Here is a 19079-nt window from a genome sequence, read left to right as displayed (position 1 = left end):
CATGCATCTTTTCAGGTTTGACACATGGAGGAAGTCTCTGAGTGTTTTGGGTCACAGCAGCAGCGACAGAGTGAGACCCCCTCATATTTAATAATTTATCTGTGATCCGTCTTCAGTTTCAACAACAACAACAAAACCACACATCAGAACCAGGAGAACCAGAGCCCTCTTACAACCAGGGGTCAAAGGTCACAGCCAGGACTGTCCTGTCTTACCTCCACTTCTCCTTCTTTCCTTCGTTAGCTCGTTCTTTCCTTCTCTCCCTTTCCTCCCCTTATTGTGTTTCCTTCTCCTCCTTTCCTCCCCTGCCTCAGACCTGTAGCAGGAGGTGTCTCAGTGTCGCCCCCTGGTGTCTGTGAACCACTTTAGTTAACAGATCCAGGATCAGCACTGACAGTCAAACAGTGACAGTTAAGGAGATCACAGAGTTACTAAATTACACCTGGTTAACACTGGTACCCTCACAAAGATAGAGATTCATGTGCACTGTACCTGAAAAAAATATAAAGTATTTCATATTTAAAATGATATGCTATTGTCTATATTAATATTATTTGTTTTTTTAAGAAAAGGTTTATAATATTGTAATAATATTAAATTAAATTATTAGATCTATAAAATATTCACTAGAAAATAATACCATGTACTATTTAAAAATACTATTTATTATATGATAATAGAATTAATTATTTAAAAGTAGATACTATTTACTATATGATAAAATATCCCTTTCACAGCATGGATAATATAAGTAAACTTCAGGGGTCAGAGGTCAGGGGTCAAGATTTGGCCTTGTCCTGGTTTACAGATACAAACAAACACACACAAACTGCAACAGGTTGAAGATGAAACCTTTATTTATGAGTCACTTGAGTAAAAACACAAGACAACTAGTAAAAGGGGATCTCCTGAGGATGGATCCACTGAGGATCCATCGAGGATCCCCTGAGAACCTTCTGTGGATGTTTAATGTATAAACATTTTATTCTGACTTAGCCAAGAATCATCTAAAGTGCTGTCCAAACATATTTTGGATTGACTGAAGATCTACTGTGAATCTACTGTAATCATCTTCAATCATTTACCCGGAGGGTAAAGTGATGGTCCAATAGATCTGCGTGCGATCCCCAGTAGATCTATGGTGGATCTCCAGTAGATCTAGGTTTGATCCCCAGTAGACCTCTAGTGGATCTCCAGTAGATCCCCGTGCGATCCCCAGTAGATCTCTGGTGGGTCTTCAGTAGATCTCTGTATGATCCCCAGTAGACATCTAGTGGATCTCCTGTAGATCTATGTATGATCCCCAGTAGATCTCTGGTGGATCTCCAGTAGATCTCTGTATGATCCCCAGTAGACCTCTAGTGGATCTCCAGTAGATCTCTGTGTGATACCCAGTATAACTCTAGTGGATCTCCAGTAGATCTCTGTATGATCCCCAGTAGATCTCTATGTGATACCCAGTAGATTACTGGTGGATCTCCAGCAGATCCGCATAAGATTTCTGATTGATCTAAAGTAGATCTTTGTTGGATCTCCAGCTGTTCTATGATGGACACAGTATTAATATTGTGGTGGATTTCTTATGAATGAATTGACAGATTATTTAACAGATAGTTATGAACAGATGCCCCCCCCTTATATCTGTGGTGGATCTGGTGACGTGTCTCAGTGTAAGGACTCCATGTGGACCTTGGTAAGGTTGAGGTCATAGTAGATGTTCAGTTTGTTGATGGATCTCAGGTCGGTGATCCGGTGTTTGAACTCCAGCAGGTGAGAGTTGTTGACGGCCACCTTAAACTCTCTGCTGGTGCACAGGATCTTCATCTGCAGCAACAGAACCACAAACTGTTATTGACGTGACAAATGTTCACGGACTGACCCTTAAATTCTGCGCATTGGTGAAGACAGACCGAACTAGGACCGTATATTGAAAAGGTTAGTGATAAAAATAAAATCTGAGCATTTATTGATATAAAATCAATATTTGACCTCGAACGGCTGCCCCTGGACGAAGGGGAAGTTCTGCAGGTCTCGCTCCTCTTTGCCCCACTTCTTGCCGATGCAGCTGTTCCTGACGATCACCTTCCTGCCGCTCTCATTGAAGCGAGGGTTGAAGTGGAAGGCCAGGTCGTTCGCGGTGGACATATCCACTGTGATCCTGAAAAACGACAGAGACCGTCACTGACCTCTGAACCCACAAGACACTTTCACTGGATTATACTGTGGCGAGTCCATCTTGTCTCGACTACAGCTGGTGCCGAACGCTGCGGTAGAGTCAGTGGCTGCCCCAAAACTTTGGAACAGTTTACCTCTTTTAATTGTCGCCCCTCCATCAACATTTTTAAGACTAAACTTAAAACCCACGTGTTTTCTTTGAATTTTGAGAGTCTCTAAGGTTTTATCTTTCACTTTTATCCCTTATGTTTTAATTTTAAACTGTTCCCTTCAACTTTCATTGTTTCTTACTGAACATACTGATCACTGGATCAATGTAACTACAAACCTTTCTCCATATTTTAACATCCTTACCAGGTGAGCAACAATAAAACATAACTGATAATAAGAACAATAGTTCAACCATCATTCCCCATGTGTGACAGAAAAGGACAACAGAAATATTTCCATCCATCATCCATCATCCATCAATCATCAATCCATCATCCATCATCCATCATCCATCATCCATCATCCATCATCCACTCCTGATGTTAAAGTGTTGACACTGACTTGTCAGCGTTGGGTTTGATGGTTCCAGCGATGGTGATCAGCAGTTTGTCATAAACTCCACTGGGCAGATTCTGTTGGTGCGGCACCGTCTGTCAACCAGAAACCACATCTGTCTGTTACTGTGTCTGTTACTGTGTCTGTTACTGTGTCTGTTACTGTGTCTGTAACTGTGTCTGTTACTGTGTCTGTAACTGTGTCTGTTACTGTGTCTGTTACTGTGTCTGTTACTGTCTGTTACTGTGTCTGTAACTGTGTCTGTAACTGTGTCTGTAACTGTCTGTTACTGTGTCTGTTACTGTGTCTGTAACTGTGTCTGTTACTGTCTGTAACTGTGTCTGTTACTGTCTGTAACTGTGTCTGTTACTGTGTCTGTAACTGTGTCTGTAACTGTGTCTGTTACTGTGTCTGTTACTGTCTGTTACTGTGTCTGTAACTGTGTCTGTAACTGTGTCTGTTACTGTGTCTGTAACTGTGTCTGTTACTGTGTCTGTTACTGTCTGTAACTGTGTCTGTTACTGTGTCTGTAACTGTCTGTTACTGTGTCTGTTACTGTGTCTGTAACTGTGTCTGTTACTGTCTGTAACTGTGTCTGTAACTGTGTCTGTAACTGTCTGTTACTGTGTCTGTTACTGTGTCTGTAACTGTGTCTGTTACTGTCTGTAACTGTGTCTGTTACTGTCTGTAACTGTGTCTGTAACTGTGTCTGTAACTGTGTCTGTTACTGTGTCTGTTACTGTCTGTAACTGTGTCTGTTACTGTGTCTGTTACTGTCTGTAACTGTGTCTGTAACTGTGTCTGTTACTGTGTCTGTTACTGTGTCTGTAACTGTCTGTAACTGTGTCTGTAACTGTGTCTGTAACTGTGTCTGTTACTGTGTCTGTTACTGTCTGTAACTGTGTCTGTTACTGTGTCTGTAACTGTCTGTTACTGTGTCTGTTACTGTGTCTGTAACTGTGTCTGTTACTGTCTGTAACTGTCTGTAACTGTGTCTGTAACTGTCTGTTACTGTGTCTGTTACTGTGTCTGTAACTGTGTCTGTTACTGTCTGTAACTGTGTCTGTTACTGTCTGTAACTGTGTCTGTAACTGTGTCTGTAACTGTGTCTGTAACTGTGTCTGTTACTGTGTCTGTTACTGTCTGTAACTGTGTCTGTTACTGTGTCTGTTACTGTCTGTAACTGTGTCTGTAACTGTGTCTGTTACTGTGTCTGTTACTGTGTCTGTAACTGTGTCTGTTACTGTGTCTGTTACTGTCTGTAACTGTGTCTGTAACTGTGTCTGTTACTGTGTCTGTAACTGTGTCTGTTACTGTGTCTGTTACTGTCTGTAACTGTGTCTGTTACTGTCTCTCTGACTCACCAGATTCTGTTGTGGGGCAGTGGGATGGGTGGGTCCAGGTCCAGGTCCAGGTCCAGGTCCAGGTCCAGGTCCAGGTCCAGGTCCAGGTGAGGGACTGGGCCATCCTCCAGGTACTGCAGGTTGTGGGGAGGGGGAGGGCCAGGTGGGCTGGCTGGGGTTTCCTCCAGGCCACACGCCTCCACCTCCAGACGGACCTCCGGGCCAGGTGGGGTTGGCAGCAGGCGGCTGACCTGAGGTGACATCCTGTCTTTACCTGTCTTGCTCTATTCTGTATTTCACTGTTTCTGTTGCTACGGTAACAGAGGGGCTTCAACATGCACATTTCTTTCTCAGGTAAGTTTTCCACACATTCATGTTGGTTTGGTTCGAACATTTTTACCTATGAAAACCTCTTAACTCCATCAGCTAGAATAAGTTAAAAGATGGCATCATCATAGGAGCTGTGGTGGTGAGGATGTTGGTGGGCGTACCTGGCCAGGTGGGATTGTTGGGTTGTCCAGGCCAAGGGCCGCCACCTGCGGATTGGTTGCCACCAGAGGGCCAATCACCAAGAGCGTCTGAGAGCTGCAGACACAAGAAGAGAAAAAAAAGTGAAGGAACATTAAAACGTGTGAGTGCAGTTCCTCTAACGTCCACTAGATGCTGCTGAAACCTCCCGCCTCTCTGTGCAGATACAGAGTCAGTGAAGTGTCCGCACAGGTCCAGACTCTGAGTGGTTCTGATGGTTCTGATGGTTCTGATGGTTCTGATGGTTCTGACATCATTCTGACATCACACAGTCCGGTGACTGATGAACGCTCTGCACATGTCTCAGCTAAAATGATACAATCTGTGCCTGAAAAAACAGACAGTGCAAAAGCTGCTGTAGCTCTGTCCGAGCAGACCCTGAACGCAGCGCAGCACACAGGGGATGTGTTTCAGGGCGTGTGTGTAGACTGAGGGTGTGTTCAGAGGTTGAGAGACTCATCAGGAATGTTCAGTATGAGGGTGTTGGTTTTACAGATGAATGCTACTCTGTTGACTTTCATAATCCCCCCTACCACCACCTCCACACACACACACACACACACACACACACACACACACACACACACACACACACACACACACACATACACACACACACACCTGCACAGTGTTGCTGTAGTGAAGGTAAAATCATCCAGGGCTTCAGGGCAACAAATTATTGTTGGGCCCATAATGCATTTCAGCCAAACCTGGGCAGGTGTGTGCTTTGCCCCGTTGGTGATCCAGCCTTGTCCACATCACTCAGTAGTGAAGTTTCCTCTTCTTCTGTGGTGGTTTAATGGCAGCGACTGGAGAATCATTCTGTTTCTACTCTTTCTATCGACCTCTGAGCACATTTTTGGGATTTTTCAGTTTTGTTTTTTTCAAGGAAATTTTTCAAATGTGATTAAAAACCGGTGGAAAGAAACACAGTGAAAGCTGTGTGCTTGTGTTTAGTCACAGTCTTGTCTTTAAATAGAAAGAGACTTAATAGAGACACACATTAACTAATACAGGAAATGAATCAGAGGAACTTTAGAAACACAGACTTACATCCATCCTGCTCGGCTGCGATCTGAAACAGACGGAGAGAAAAGGGTTAAAACAGACGCAGAAGACGACAAAGTCTGTGGGTGTGGTGGGTGTCGGGTCCTGACACGAAGAGGAAAAAAACAGGACAGTCAACCTGAGGAGCTTTCACCACAACCACAGAGGAAGAGAGAGGAAGCACCAGGCTCATGTTTCTGCTTCTCACGAAAACCTGAATCCTGTTTGATTAAAACTCATTAACTAAACTCGGCTCCTTCTTTAACTCAGACCGGTCACTGGAGTAAAAGTAAAACTACAACACTGTAAGATACTCATCATCATCAAAAGTCCTGCACTCAGAGCTTTAATCAAACACAGAGTCGATCACCAGCATCGTGTCGTACAAGTGCAAAGCAGCAGAGGATGAAAACTTGGTTAGGTTTAGTCTCTAGAACTATTCGCATCACGACTTTACTCCACTGTGTCTGTGTTTACACTGTGTATAATTAATAAGTTATCCAGCTGTTCCTCTCGTGTTTCTTCCTCTGAACCTACATTTAATTTGATGTATTTCGGGCCTAATTCACTGTAAATCACAGGCAGGATTATGATCCATTACCTCAAATTCTGTTACTTGATCACATGTTTTAAAAGGACATTACTCACAGAGTTAAGCTCAGTGTGTGCGTGTGTGTGTGTGTGTGTGTGTGTGTGTGTGTGTGTGTGTGTGTGTGTGTGTTTGTGCTCCTGTGGCTTGTGTTGGCGGTGGGCGGAGGAAACTTTCTCACGCACACACACACACACACACACACACACACACACACACAGCAGCCTCCAGCAGGAAACACACGATCAGTGTTTGTCTACCGTCCACAGACAGACTCACTGCATTAAACTCCCCGTACAGAATGTTTGTCTTATTCATTTCTCATGATTGTTTTTGTTTATCTTCACAATCCTGGACCCTACTGTATATAATATCAACATTTACCGACAGGCTGTAGGATTAATATATATTTATGTGACATATGTCTATAATATAAGTATTCATACATAAAACAAGCTTGACATATATGAAGTTATTACAATTTCTACACATCTTTTCTCTCTTTACAGCAACAGAACAAACTGGATCAAAACAACGCCACAGTTTCAGATTCATTTCCTGTTTCCTTTCCTGCTTTTACCTCAGTCTCTGACTCAGTGGAATGAGGATGAAGAGAAGCTCAGAGGACAGAGAGAGAGAGAGAGAGGACGGAGCTGAGCCCAGAGAGTTCAGCCCCGACACAGACGTGGACTTACCTGAGTTCACCTGAGAGCCGCAGACACACACTGAGTCTGAGAGGAACAGGAGCCTGTTTAAGTCCTCCAGCCTCGCCCTGCTCACATGACCAGACCACACCCACACACACACACACACACACACACTGTATGAGTGTGCCACTCTGTGTGTGTGGGTGTATATTTGGGACCGTTGCCATGTAAACTTTATTTTTAAGTCAAACAGATTCTTTTCTCTCAGTCACAGACTCTTGAGATCAAACTGGATTATTGATGGATGATTGATTGGTTTGCTAGTGCACGTTGCCATGGAAACCAAACTGCAGATTAGGATCCAGGATTCAGACCCACCTTCGACACAAAGAAATAACTGTCATATAGATTTATGTCGATGTTGTAGCAGCATTTCTTATCTTTAATGTTTATTTAATGTAACTATGTCAGGGTGTGTGTGTGTGTTAGTGTGTGTTAGTGTGTGTGTGTGTGTGTGTGTGTGTGTGTGTGTGTGGAGGGGGTGGGGAGTGGGGATAATTACTGCATTTTAATGTGCAAATGATTAACCTAAATAAAATAAATTGTGTAAATTCTTAACTAAAATGAAGAAAAACACATGTAAACGGACAGAAGAGAAACTCATGAGCTGTAAATACTCACAACACGAAGGAAGTGTTTCCAGGGGACAGTTAAGAGTGATGAACCCGGCTGGGACGCACTTTAAACTTATTGTTTTGGTTGAGCTGGACTCGAACCCGTGACCGCTGCGGTCAGGACGGCGCCTTCATGGTGCGAGCTCCACCGGGGATCGGCTGTTGGCGCGTGTTTAGTGAAGCTGCCGTGTTTTGACCTTCGGGGCCACCGTACACACAAACGTTCACAGAGTTTCTGCCTTTTGTTGTTCTGTCGTTGTCATGGAAACGGGAACGTATGTGTGACGTCACAGTGTTTGTGTTTGTTAAAATTTGGTTGCGACACGTGGTTCAGCTGAGGGAAACAGGAACTAACCCGAACTCTGACCCAGAGAAATACAGAGACGTGAAACTAGATTATTATTAGTTACAGGATTATTAATAGATTATTAATATATTAATGGTCCTGATTTTGTTTGTTTACACAGGTAAACCTCCTCCTCCTCCTCCTCCTCTCTCCTTTCTTCTCTTTTCATCTTCCTCTCTCCTCCCATCCTCCTCCTCTCCCCCTCCCTCTCCTCCTCATCTCCTCCTCTTCGTCCTCCTTCTCTCTCCTTTAATCTCTTTCCCTCCTCCTCCTCCTCCTCCTCCTCTTTGTCCTCCTCCTGCTTCTCTCTCCTCCTCTCCTCCTCTCCAGCCTTTGTGTTACAGTCCATCTGGTCCCAGTGAAACAGGAAGTCACAGTAGAACTGGTTCCTGCAGGTTCTTGAAGGTGAGTGAAACACCTGGACTCAAGGCCCACTTACTCGTTTGTGTGGCGCTTTTGAGTCCGTCTGACGGAGTGTGTGTGTGTGTGTGTGTGTGTGTGTGTGTGTGTGTGTGTGTGTGTGTGTGTGTGTGTGTGTGTGTGTGTGTGGTGAAGCAGCAGGGGGCGGCAGAGGATCATCACAGCAGCTGCAGGCGGACACACACCTGGCTGACAGCAGGCGGTGCTGTGGAGCTGCAGACAGACAGACATCGCTCAGTGTAATGTCACACTTCCTGTTCTGGTTTTCACATTAAAAGAGCAGAGGGTGGTGTGGTGAGTCCAGACTCATTTCATCGTCCGCTGTCTGTTTCCCCTTAAATAACCTTTTTTTTTAAGGCTCCAGGTTCATGTAGCTTCATTTTTTCTGACTTCCTGTCATGTGATTCTTTTTTCCTTCACATGCAGGACGTCGTCTTTCAGCTGAACAAAGTATGAACACAAGAAACAAGAGAACCTGCATACACACACACACACACACACACACACACACACACACACACACACACACACACACACACACACACACACACACACACAGAGCAGAAATCATTCAGTCTGTGTGTAAAGTGACTGTGTGTCTGTGTATATGAGACGCTGTTAAAGATCCACATCAGCACTTTGACCTGCCTCTGTGACTTTGTCTCTACATGATGTTTAAATAAAGTTGCGTTGAGAGGATTCCCTGATCGACAGACATGTTGCATCATCAGGTCATTCTTTTCTCGATCAATCGTTTCGTCGTTTTCAGATCAAAACCCAAAGATTCAGTTTCCTGTCATGAAAAAACTGAAACTATGAAGCGATTATCAGAATATTTGACTGATGATTCTCTGATCGACTAATCAACTAATCAACTAATCAACTAATTAACTAATCCCAGCTGTTTTTTTTTGGTTTTTGTCCGTCTGAACCGACCTGAGTCTGATCCCTCCTCAGTCTGAACTCAGAGTGTGTGTGTGTGTGTGTGTGTGTGTGTGTGTGTGTGTGTGTGTGAGCTGCCTGCAGACTGGGATAATCCCAGCTGAGCTGCTGACCTCGACACAAAACCAGTTCAACAAGAGATCAGAGACCCTAAACAGACGCCGAGGGGGTGGGGGGGCTATAGAGTGCTGCTCTGTGTGTGTGTGTGTGTGTGTGTGTGGGTGTGGGTGTGTGTGTGGGTGTGTGTGTGTGTGTTGGTTGAAGTGTTATCAAATCTTTTGCTTCTCATTATCTCTGACACAGAAACAACCCACTGATCTTCCTCTGGACCAGTTCACTTGGTTCCAGTCAAGTTTATTCATTTACAGTCTGTTTACATGTTTACAGTCTGTTTACATGTTTACAGTCTTGTTTACATGTTTACACTGGAAACAGTACCCTCATGTGTTTTGTCTTTCAGGTCGTAACCTGCCTCCTGACAGGAGCTCAGTCAGCCAATCAGCCGGCTGTACACTCAGGTAGAGGAGTTATCTTCAGAGGAACTCCAGTCGCTCCGGCCTCGGTCACCTGACCCGTCAGCAGCAGGAGGAACCGAGGACGTGCGGAGAGTCTGGATCAGCGAGGTCAGTCATGTGACCCTGTGACGCTGCAGCATCACGGCGAGCTGTTGAGACACGTCAACGCGTCGGAGCAGAGACCTGCAGAACGCCAGAGATGAGCCGCAGATACACAGAGTCTGAGCGGAGAGATAACGCTGTCATCACACTGACGGAGAGGAAAGTGAAGGTGGAGATCATCCATCGCTGAATACCTCACAACAAAGAGCTGAACACTCGCTGATCTTATCCCCTCAACCTGCAGCCGCCTCCTCCAACACTCACTGACTCTGAGGAATGCTGGGACCAAACCTCCCAGTCCGATTCCTCGGCCTCTGGGAACTGGGAAAGACTTGATCAACGATGGAAACTGAACGATTTCACCAAGAAGAAAAGAAGAAGAAATCCGTTCCTCAGAACACTGCGCTGCGACGATGCTGTTGTTGTCAAAGGTTTGGCCCAGGCAGGCTCCCGTAGATTTACTCAACACAGTCTGATCTGAGGTTAAAGTTCAGAAAGATGAAAAGACGTGATGACATGAGAGTATCGTCATCATCATCATCATTTTATGGATCTTTGTTTTTATTCTGCAGCTTTGGGATGAAGTTTGAACACCAGGAGCCGGTTCACAGACCTGGACTCGACTGGACCTGAGTTCATGTTGAAGTTCATGTGTGTGTAGTTCCAGTGCGTCCTCCTCCATCACATGTTTTTATCACATTAGCAGATATTTTCAGCTCCTCTTTCATCTCCGTTTAGCTCGCGTCCTGGTGCATTCTGGGTAATCAGGCAGCAGGATCTTCCCACCGTAAATCTCCAGCTCATGAACGGTTTTTCATTAAATGACTTTATTAAATCACCAGCAGCCCGACAGCTGAGGTCACTGTGTGTGTTTGTGTGTGTGTGTGTGTGTGTGTGTGTGTGTGTGTGTGTGTGAGATGACTTTAGCAGATGTCACAGTAGAAACCTCAAACAGTAAAAACAGAGTCCAGTCCTCCTCCTGACAGAGAGACCAGGAGCTCCACGCTCATCAGCTGGAGCTCAAGCTAACACGTTAGCACGTTAGCATGGAGCATGTTAGCCTGTTAGCATGAATCTGTGGTGCTGTACTGGGCGTACAGTGATGGACTTATTGTAGTTTTTATTTTTATTTAATTTACTTTTTGTTTTCAGTTTCAGTCAGTTTGAATTAGTTTTTAAAGCAGGTACTAGTTTAGTTTAGTTTTAATGTTTTATCAGTTTCACACCAATTAAACTCAGTGAATTGAGAAATTGATACTTGAGAGATTTAAAAGAGCAATAACTGTGTGTGTGTGTGTGTGTGTGTGTGTGTGTGTGTTTTCAGGATAACAATGAGGTTTCTCTCTGACTGCATCTGTGCCTGCAGTGACAATTAAATCTGTCTGAGAGACCTGAGTGTTTAATACAGCAGGCAGGATTAACATACACACACACACACACACACACACACACACACACACACACACACACACACACACAGTGTCTCTGACCACAACACGTTTAATTAAAGCTGTTTTCACCTGAGGGGACGAGGGCGAGTCTCAATTATAATTCAGTTTTCAGTCACCCAGAGACCCCCCTCTCTGGGGGGGGGGGGGGGGGGTCTTCATGCTGCAGACCCAGAGTGATATATAACTGGAGCAATGGAAGGTATAACACAGTCAGCTGATGTAATATATCTATGTTATTCATGTGTTGGTTATATCTGTAATGTCTTGACCGTGCAGATGAATTCATGTGTTTTATGAATGAGTGTTCACTGTGTGTGGTGTAGATGTAACCCTGCAGTGTTTCTGTCTCCACCCCCCCCCCCCCACACACACACACACACACACAGCTGTGTATAGATTGTGTTTGCAGCCTGCAGCAGTAAACACTGTGTTTGTGTCAGTGTTGATGTGACTTATGTTGTGATCCTGGATGTTAGTGATGACTCCACTGTGACCTCTGAGATTACCTCCCCCCGAGGTGTGTGTGTGTGTGTGTGTGTGTGTGTGTGTGTGTTGGGGCAGCGTACACATGAGGCCTCTGAGCTGCAGTATTGAGGATACACGGCTACAAAAATACCTTGTTGAGGCTAAAACCAGGACTGGATCATCATCACTGAAGATTAGTCACTGAGAAGGTTCTGGAAGTTTGTAAGTAGGTTTAAGGAATCATGGATAAGGTCCCGGGGCCAACAAGAAGGTTTTCATAGTCATTAAGAAAGTTCGAGGGGACTTAAAGAAGGTTCTAGGGTAGTTTGAAAATATTGGGGATCAATTAACAGTTCTAAAGGCCATTGGGAACTTTCTAGGGATCATCAAAATGTTCTGGGGGTCATCGATCATCTTGGTGTCATTAATAAGGTCCTAGGGGTCACCAAGAAGGTTCTAGGGGCGATAGAGAAGGTTTTATGGATTGGCAACAGGGTTCTAAGGCTAATTAAGAAGGTTCTAGGGCTCATTTATTGAGTTGAGGACTGGAGTTGTTGGGAATATTCCTCAGACTCTATACAAGGCTCTAATTGTCGTTAAGAATGTTATAGCACATTTAAGATGTTATAAGGTCATTGAGAAGGTTCTAAGAGTCAATAAGACCATTCAAGCTGACAGTTCTAGGAGTCGGTGATAAGGTTCTAGCGGTCATTTGTAAGGATCGTTAATAAGGTTCTGGTACCGATCAACAAGGTTCTATCAGTCATTCAGCGGGTTCTACAGACTTACAGCCGGACAGAGCAGGACAGTGATGAGACAGCTGCAGCTACAGTACATTTATCACGTTCTACAGTAAGAACCGCATCAGCACATAGAACCGAACCATGTTCTTCAACTGTGAACCGGGAGCAGTCGCGTCACTGGGATAATGAAAGACGTTTTACCGGCCGACCTCACAATGTTTATGTGTTTGTGTAAATCAACATGAGGCGTCAATAAAGAGACGGAGCCGCTGCTGCAGAGACAGTGAATCATACAGAGATCCATTACTGTGATGGAGCGGAGGGGCGAGAGACTGCGAGAGAGAGAGAGAGAGAGAGAGAGAGAGAGAGAGAGAGAGAGAGAGAGAGAGAGAGAGAGAGAGAGAGAGAGAGAGAGAGAGAGAGAGAGAGAGAGAGAGAGAGAGAGAGAGAGAGAGAGAGAGAGAGAGAGAGAGAGAGAGAGAGAGAGAGAGAGGCATACAAACAACAGTAGATATTCACAGTATTGTGTAGTGTATAATTGCTTTTTTCCTTTATTTCATTTTCAATTTATTCTATTAATAATTATATTGTATCGTATTGATATTTTTTTCTTTGACAATTTAATTCCATTGAATGATTGTAATGGTGCTTTGGCGTCACATTGAAAGAGAGTGAAGGAGACAGTTAATTAATTATATGGAGAATTCAACACTGTGGTGAAATCTGAGGGGACGAGAGAGCATAAGGACCAGTGAGAGAGAGAGAGAGAGAGAGAGAGAAACGCCTCAATTTACATCATCCAGATAAACAGTCCAGCTCTGAAACATCATGTTCTCTATGAACACACACACACACACACACACACACACACACACACACACACAGTGACAGTGTGTCCTGTAGTTAAATGTCTGCAGGTCGATGTTTTATTGGCAGCAGAAAGCGGCTGTAAAATCAAACCTTTTACTGTGTGTGTGTGTGTGTGTGTGTGTGTGTGTGTGTGTGTGTGTGTGTGTGTGTGTGTGTGTGTGTGTGTGTGTGTGTGTTAGCGCACTAAAAATGAGCTCAGCGTCTTAGCATTTTAGCAGCAGGAGAAAATGAGCTGCAGGATACAGGAAGGAAGAACCAGGCAGGAACTGAGTGTAAATGTTCTAGACGTTCTATTTCTACGTGAAGCTTCAAACACTCACAACAGAACAGACAGTCAGTGGTGGTTCAGGTGTTCGCTGACTTCACTTATACACATTTACATTAACCCTAACCTGGACCACGGGGGTCGTCCCCTCGGGAGCTCTCCAGCCGCCTCATTGGCCCGCTGCTACCCGGCCTCTGATTGGTCCGTTTTGGTCAAATCAGGAAGCACACAGGTACAAACGATCAGAACAATTGGAGGAGCACAGGAATGAATGACAAACTGAAATTAACTGCCGAATGTTTCCCGACTAAAACTGAAACATGTTTCCAGTGAAAACACTTGTGACCCGGTTCTGAACTGAACATTTACACGCTGCAGTAAAGAGAGTTAAATATGAATATAATATATAAATATAATATTATAATATATGACATCCTGAATTCACACACTGAGCAGACGCAACACGTTTCTTATTGGTGGATTAATCCTTTAAACATTAAGTCCACTACCCCTGAAGAAGGGGGGGGGGGTCATTGATGTGTTAACATGTTTCAGCCTGACTCCCTGTCTGCTGCTTCATCTCCTGCTCCCTGACCCTCTGTGTGACCTCTGACCTCTGACCCCGTCCTCCTCTGAGACTCCCTGAGGCCTGATGAGAGGAGAAGAAGAAGAACAGATTTACATTTCCACCCGGCTCTTTGTGTTTGTGGAGGGTTTTTTTCTTTTTAATGGTTATTTCTTCACTGGGGAGACAGTCGACCTGCAGGAGGAGGAGGAGGAGGAGGAGGAGGAGGAAGCTGCAGACAGACAGATCTGTCTCACCTCTATCATGATGTCAGTCATGTGTCTGTGGTCCTCACAGGTTTCTACCTCTGTCCACATCACTGAGGATTAGTCACGGTCTCTCCTGATTGGCTGTCATCAGCCTGGACTACCAGAGGTGAATACAACATGATGATGAATGACAGTGTTACTGACCACCTGCAGAGTAGACTGTCAGTGTAGGTGAGTGGTCACGTGACGTGTGTTGTCAGGTGTGATGGGCTTCAGTCCAAAAGTCAAATAATCTCATTTTCTAACCACTTCCCCTCGACCTCCACGGAAAACGTCATGTTTTTTCACTAACTTTATTGATCTTTAACATTTGGATGATAAATCCTCCTTTAACCACAGAAACAAACAGGATTGAAATGTTGAAATAAGAAAACATGAAAATTGAGAAAGTTGAGCCATTAAAATAATAATTAAATAGAAATAATGAACTGAGCAAAAGATCAGAATAAATCATATTCAGACATAAATTTATAGTTTCATTGGCACATTTTTATACATTTGTTAAGTCGAGAAAATCAATAAAGTGTTTTGTTCTTATGATGATATTGTCTATAACTATAAATTCAATACATGTGTTTCTCATGATGACTCCTAACTGGATTTAAGCAAATTAAAATTAAGTTAATTTAATTGATATTTAAGTTATTATTATTATTATTATTAATAAGTTATTATTATTTTTATAGTTATTGCACCGCATGGAACTGATGTGTTTGTTTCACCTGTGTGCACCTGTGTATGTACCTGTGTGTACCTGTGTATGTACCTGTGTGTACCTGTGTGTACCTGTGTGTACCTGTGTGTCCCTGAATGTGACACTGTTCCCTCTGCAGCAGGTGGAGCTGATTCTCCAGTAGCTGCCTTTAAACCACAGAAGAAGAAGAAGAAGAAGATGAGGTTATTAAAGCTCCAGTTAAAGCTCAGACAATACGCCTTTAAGATGCTAATGAAGAACACACACATACACACACACACACACACACACACACGCACACACACACACACTCAGGCTGTCAGCTGGTTAATTGTGTCATTAATCAGAAAGAGGTTGAAGAGGGGACACGAGCAAACACACGACCTTTACCTGACTCTGTGTGTGTGTGTGTGTGTGTGTGTATGTGTGAGTGTGTGTGTGTGTATGCTGATCTCGGTCAGGTGAGTCTCGACAGGTGACTCCTGTGAGTCTCTTGATGGATTTTGTTTTCTTACTTCCTGTTCAGACACCGACATGTTGGAAACTGTCAAGTGTTTATCAGCTGATCTGGAGTCAGACCAGCTCTCTGGTTTGATTCAGTCTGGGTCATCAGGTCGACTCTCTGCTTCCTTTGAGGCTGCTCCCAGGGGTCAAAGGTCACAGATAAGAGGTCACCAGCTGACCTCTGACCTCCTCCTGCTGCAGGTTATGTCTCCAGAAAATAAAAACCTTCTTAAGGTGGATTTTCTTCCTCCCGCGGCGTCCTCTGTCCTCCTTAAAGCGGTCCTCCCTCGCCCTCCATCTAAAATAGATCGACCTGGATTCTGAAACGAGGTCGATGTTTTTTTTTTTCGCCTGAGAGAAACGGTCCGGCAGGTTCTACTGCGACTGATCAGAGTCCAGGAGCTGAAGGTCTGAGCTGGATCTGGTCTCGGTCCTGACCCAGAGACCCCGCTGTGTGCACGTGAGAGGCTTTCATGAGTTTTGCTGTTTGTAAGGTTTTGAAACACAGATCCACAGTGTCCTGGTCATAAAGCAACAGACGACTGACTCTCACTGTAACCATGACGACTGGGACCGTTGTCATTACACTGTGAATGAAGTAAATAATAAGATAATGATATATATAATATATAATAATAATGTGTGTGTATGTGTGTGTGTGTGTGTGTGTGTGTGTGTGTGTGTGTGTGTGTGTGTGAAACTGTTAGAAATCCCACACTTCCTTATTTGAATATAACAGATGGAAATAAAAAGAGCTGAAATAAATGTGGCATTTGGAAGAAAAAGAGTAAATCAATGAAAATGTCATTTTTAAAATAAAAAGCAATTTATTTGTCTATTTAGTTATTTATTTATTCATTATGTATATTTATTTTTTTATCTATTGACTTACTTATATATTTATCTATTTACATATTTATACATTTAAATCATATGTATATATATATATATATATATATATATATACTGTATATACACAGTATATATACTGTATATATATATGTATGTATGTATATAGACCTGGACTCTGGATGTGAACCAGGTGTGAACTTAAACCTCAAGTTCTTGTGAGAAAAAGTTACGTGTTGTCAAGGTTGCTAGGCGACAGGAGCCGCACTTTGTGACACATCATTAAGAGCGGGAACAGCTGGTGATACAAAGAGAGTTTTAACAGATGAACTGTTGAACTGCTGAAACACAACACTTACATTTAACAGTGTGACCCTCAGGCTCCGTGTCGGTGTCTCAGGACGGGTTTGACCACGAAGGATCGACCTGTTGGCGCCGCCGCGGTCCAGGACAACAAGCAGCTTCTGGAGGACGTGGACGCAGTAATGACTGAAGACCAGAAACGTCTTCACACATCACACACATCAGGATCAACACCAGCTGATCCAGACTGGACCAACAAACGCTCACATGTTCTTCATCTTATTTCTGATCAATGATCCTGATGCTGAAGATCAATATGACTCATTAACCATCAACTGCGTCTTCAGGAGGAACAACCAATCAAACATTAGCTCATCAATAATCCTGACTGTGGTGATGAAGGACTCTGCAGTCATAATGTTAAGCCCTCTGTGACCTTTGACCCTGCAGGTCACACAGTGGATCAGCAAATGAATGAACCTGACTTATTGATTTATTCTTTATTGATTGAGTTTGAGCGGCTGCAGAACGAGAGTCGAGGTAATCAGGCTGATGCCGAGTCGGCAGTTTGACGGCCCATGTTTGGCCCATGTTTGGCCCATACATAACAGCCAGAACTGACCCAGATGTGAAAGGATGTGTGTCGGGCCAGAAGAAACACAAATATGTGACTGGGAGTAATCACCAGAATCACTTCTGTTATTGACGACTGATCAGATTATGATTGTGTGTCTTTCAACGAGGTTTAACTGTGAAGCCGAGTCGAACACTGATCCCAAAACCAGGTCAGAAACCAGCATGAGAACCAGAATAAATGTCCCACCCACACAGCCACACACCCACACACCCACACACACCCACACACACCCACACCACACCCACACACACACACACACACAGTCAGATGTGTATCAGAGGAGGAAATGAAGTCTGCTGATGGAGACGATATCAAGCATTTTTATATTTCGGCTGAAACACAAACACATTTTTTACTGTCGTCATGGAGACGGAGGAGGAAACTGACTCTGTGCGTGTGTCTGTGTGTGTCTGTGTGTGTCTGTGTGTGTGTGTCTGTGTGTGTGTGTGACCTTGGTTTAAAGGATGCAGTTGGTGCAGCCTACTTCACTGAGGGTGTGTGTATGAGCGATGCTTCGCCCGGCGGCCATGTTGGAAGAGAAGAGGAGGAAGGTTCATTTGTTTTGTCAGACAGAGCAGCCTGCAGCCGGGTGGTGGTATATGTGTGTGTGTGTGTGTGTGTGTGTGTGTGTGTGTGTGTGTGTGATTCTCATGGTATTTAAACTCATTCTTTGTTGCTTCAGTGTAAAAATAACACAAACATCAGACTGAGAAACAAACAACACCCTCAGGGTTTTGATCGTGTCAGTGTAGGATCTGTAAACTGGATCCATCAGGGGCCCCAGGATCTAAATCCACTTACTGACCCCCCCCCCCAAAAAAAATACAGAACACACAGTTTAGATGAAAATAATTTTGATGAAAACATCAAAGTTCAGTCCTGGTCACAAGAAACAGCAACAACAACTCAACATCCACTTACGGACTTATGAAGTGAAAGCGTAGGGACCGTCTGACGCCTCTGTGGACAGGAGGAACTGGGCATCGAACCACCGACCCTGCGACGTGTGGACGACCTGCTCTACCTCGCCGGCGAGCGGTCTGAGGTGGGCGGGGACGAGCAGGGACCTCATGTGACCTCAGTCGTTTTAAAATCCTCACAGTCCTGACGTGGTTTCTAACTGATGTTGGTTCAGTGGGTTCATGATAACGAACACACACACGAGCAGAGATGGATGTTTGTGTGTTTATGTGTGTGTGTGTTTGTACAGTGAAGCTTTGGTGCATCATGTAGGCGGCAGCGTGGGCGAGTCTGTGCTCTTTAGCCTGCAGTCTGTCTGTCTGTGTGTGTGTGTGTGTGTGTGTGTGTGTGTGTGTGTGTGTGTCTGAGGCAGAATGCTCTCTTTGGTCTTTCTTTCTATCGGGGCACCGTCTTCTTCTCATCCTGTAACGTTTCCATGACGACAGTGTCACAGGGGAGTAATGCAGCGGTGGTGTAGAGGTGTCATGGTTCAGTACTGAACTAGTTTTCATGTTTTTATTTGGACAGTTTATTAAGACGTTATATTTTTCACTGCTGCCCGATGACGTCTGCTGTAAATAATTATATCATAAATGTATTATACATGTTATTAATAACGGAGGGCGTGGC

The 19079-nt window shown here is 44.1% G+C and overlaps 1 protein-coding gene across 1 annotated transcript; it reads right to left on the bottom strand.

Moving 5' to 3' along the window:
* Window positions 1-839: 839 nt before the first annotated feature.
* lgals3b (lectin, galactoside binding soluble 3b) lies at window positions 840-18561 on the bottom strand. Its single transcript, XM_056393829.1, has 10 exons — window positions 18446-18561; window positions 16976-17038; window positions 7557-7614; window positions 6924-7000; window positions 5646-5667; window positions 4556-4649; window positions 4086-4315; window positions 2728-2816; window positions 1990-2158; window positions 840-1824 (listed from the first exon to the last, which is right to left on the bottom strand). The coding sequence occupies exons 1-10, from the start codon at window positions 18559-18561 to the stop codon at window positions 1666-1668; spliced, it is 1077 nt and encodes a 358-aa protein (XP_056249804.1). The 3' UTR covers window positions 840-1665.
* Window positions 18562-19079: the final 518 nt, after the last annotated feature.

The sequence above is a fragment of the Seriola aureovittata genome, chromosome 13, assembly GCF_021018895.1.
Source record: "Seriola aureovittata isolate HTS-2021-v1 ecotype China chromosome 13, ASM2101889v1, whole genome shotgun sequence".
In the NCBI taxonomy this organism is placed as follows: domain Eukaryota; kingdom Metazoa; phylum Chordata; class Actinopteri; order Carangiformes; family Carangidae; genus Seriola; species Seriola aureovittata.
The sequence above is the reverse complement of the archived record's forward strand: the minus strand, read 5'-3'. Positions and strand labels throughout refer to the sequence as shown.

What these genes read in the sequence shown, in the direction of transcription:
- lgals3b (XM_056393829.1), bottom strand. Translation starts at nt 18,561, where the DNA reads ATGAGGTCCCTGCTCGTCCCCGCCCACCTCAGACCGCTCGCCGGCGAG. An exon ending in CGGCTCTCAGGTGAACTCAG is followed by an intron (nt 5,668 to 6,923) that starts GTAAGTCCACGT and finishes CGTCTGTTTCAG; the next exon opens with ATCGCAGCCGAGCAGGATGG. An exon ending in CTGCCCCACAACAGAATCTG is followed by an intron (nt 2,817 to 4,085) that starts GTGAGTCAGAGA and finishes TCTGGTTGACAG; the next exon opens with ACGGTGCCGCACCAACAGAA.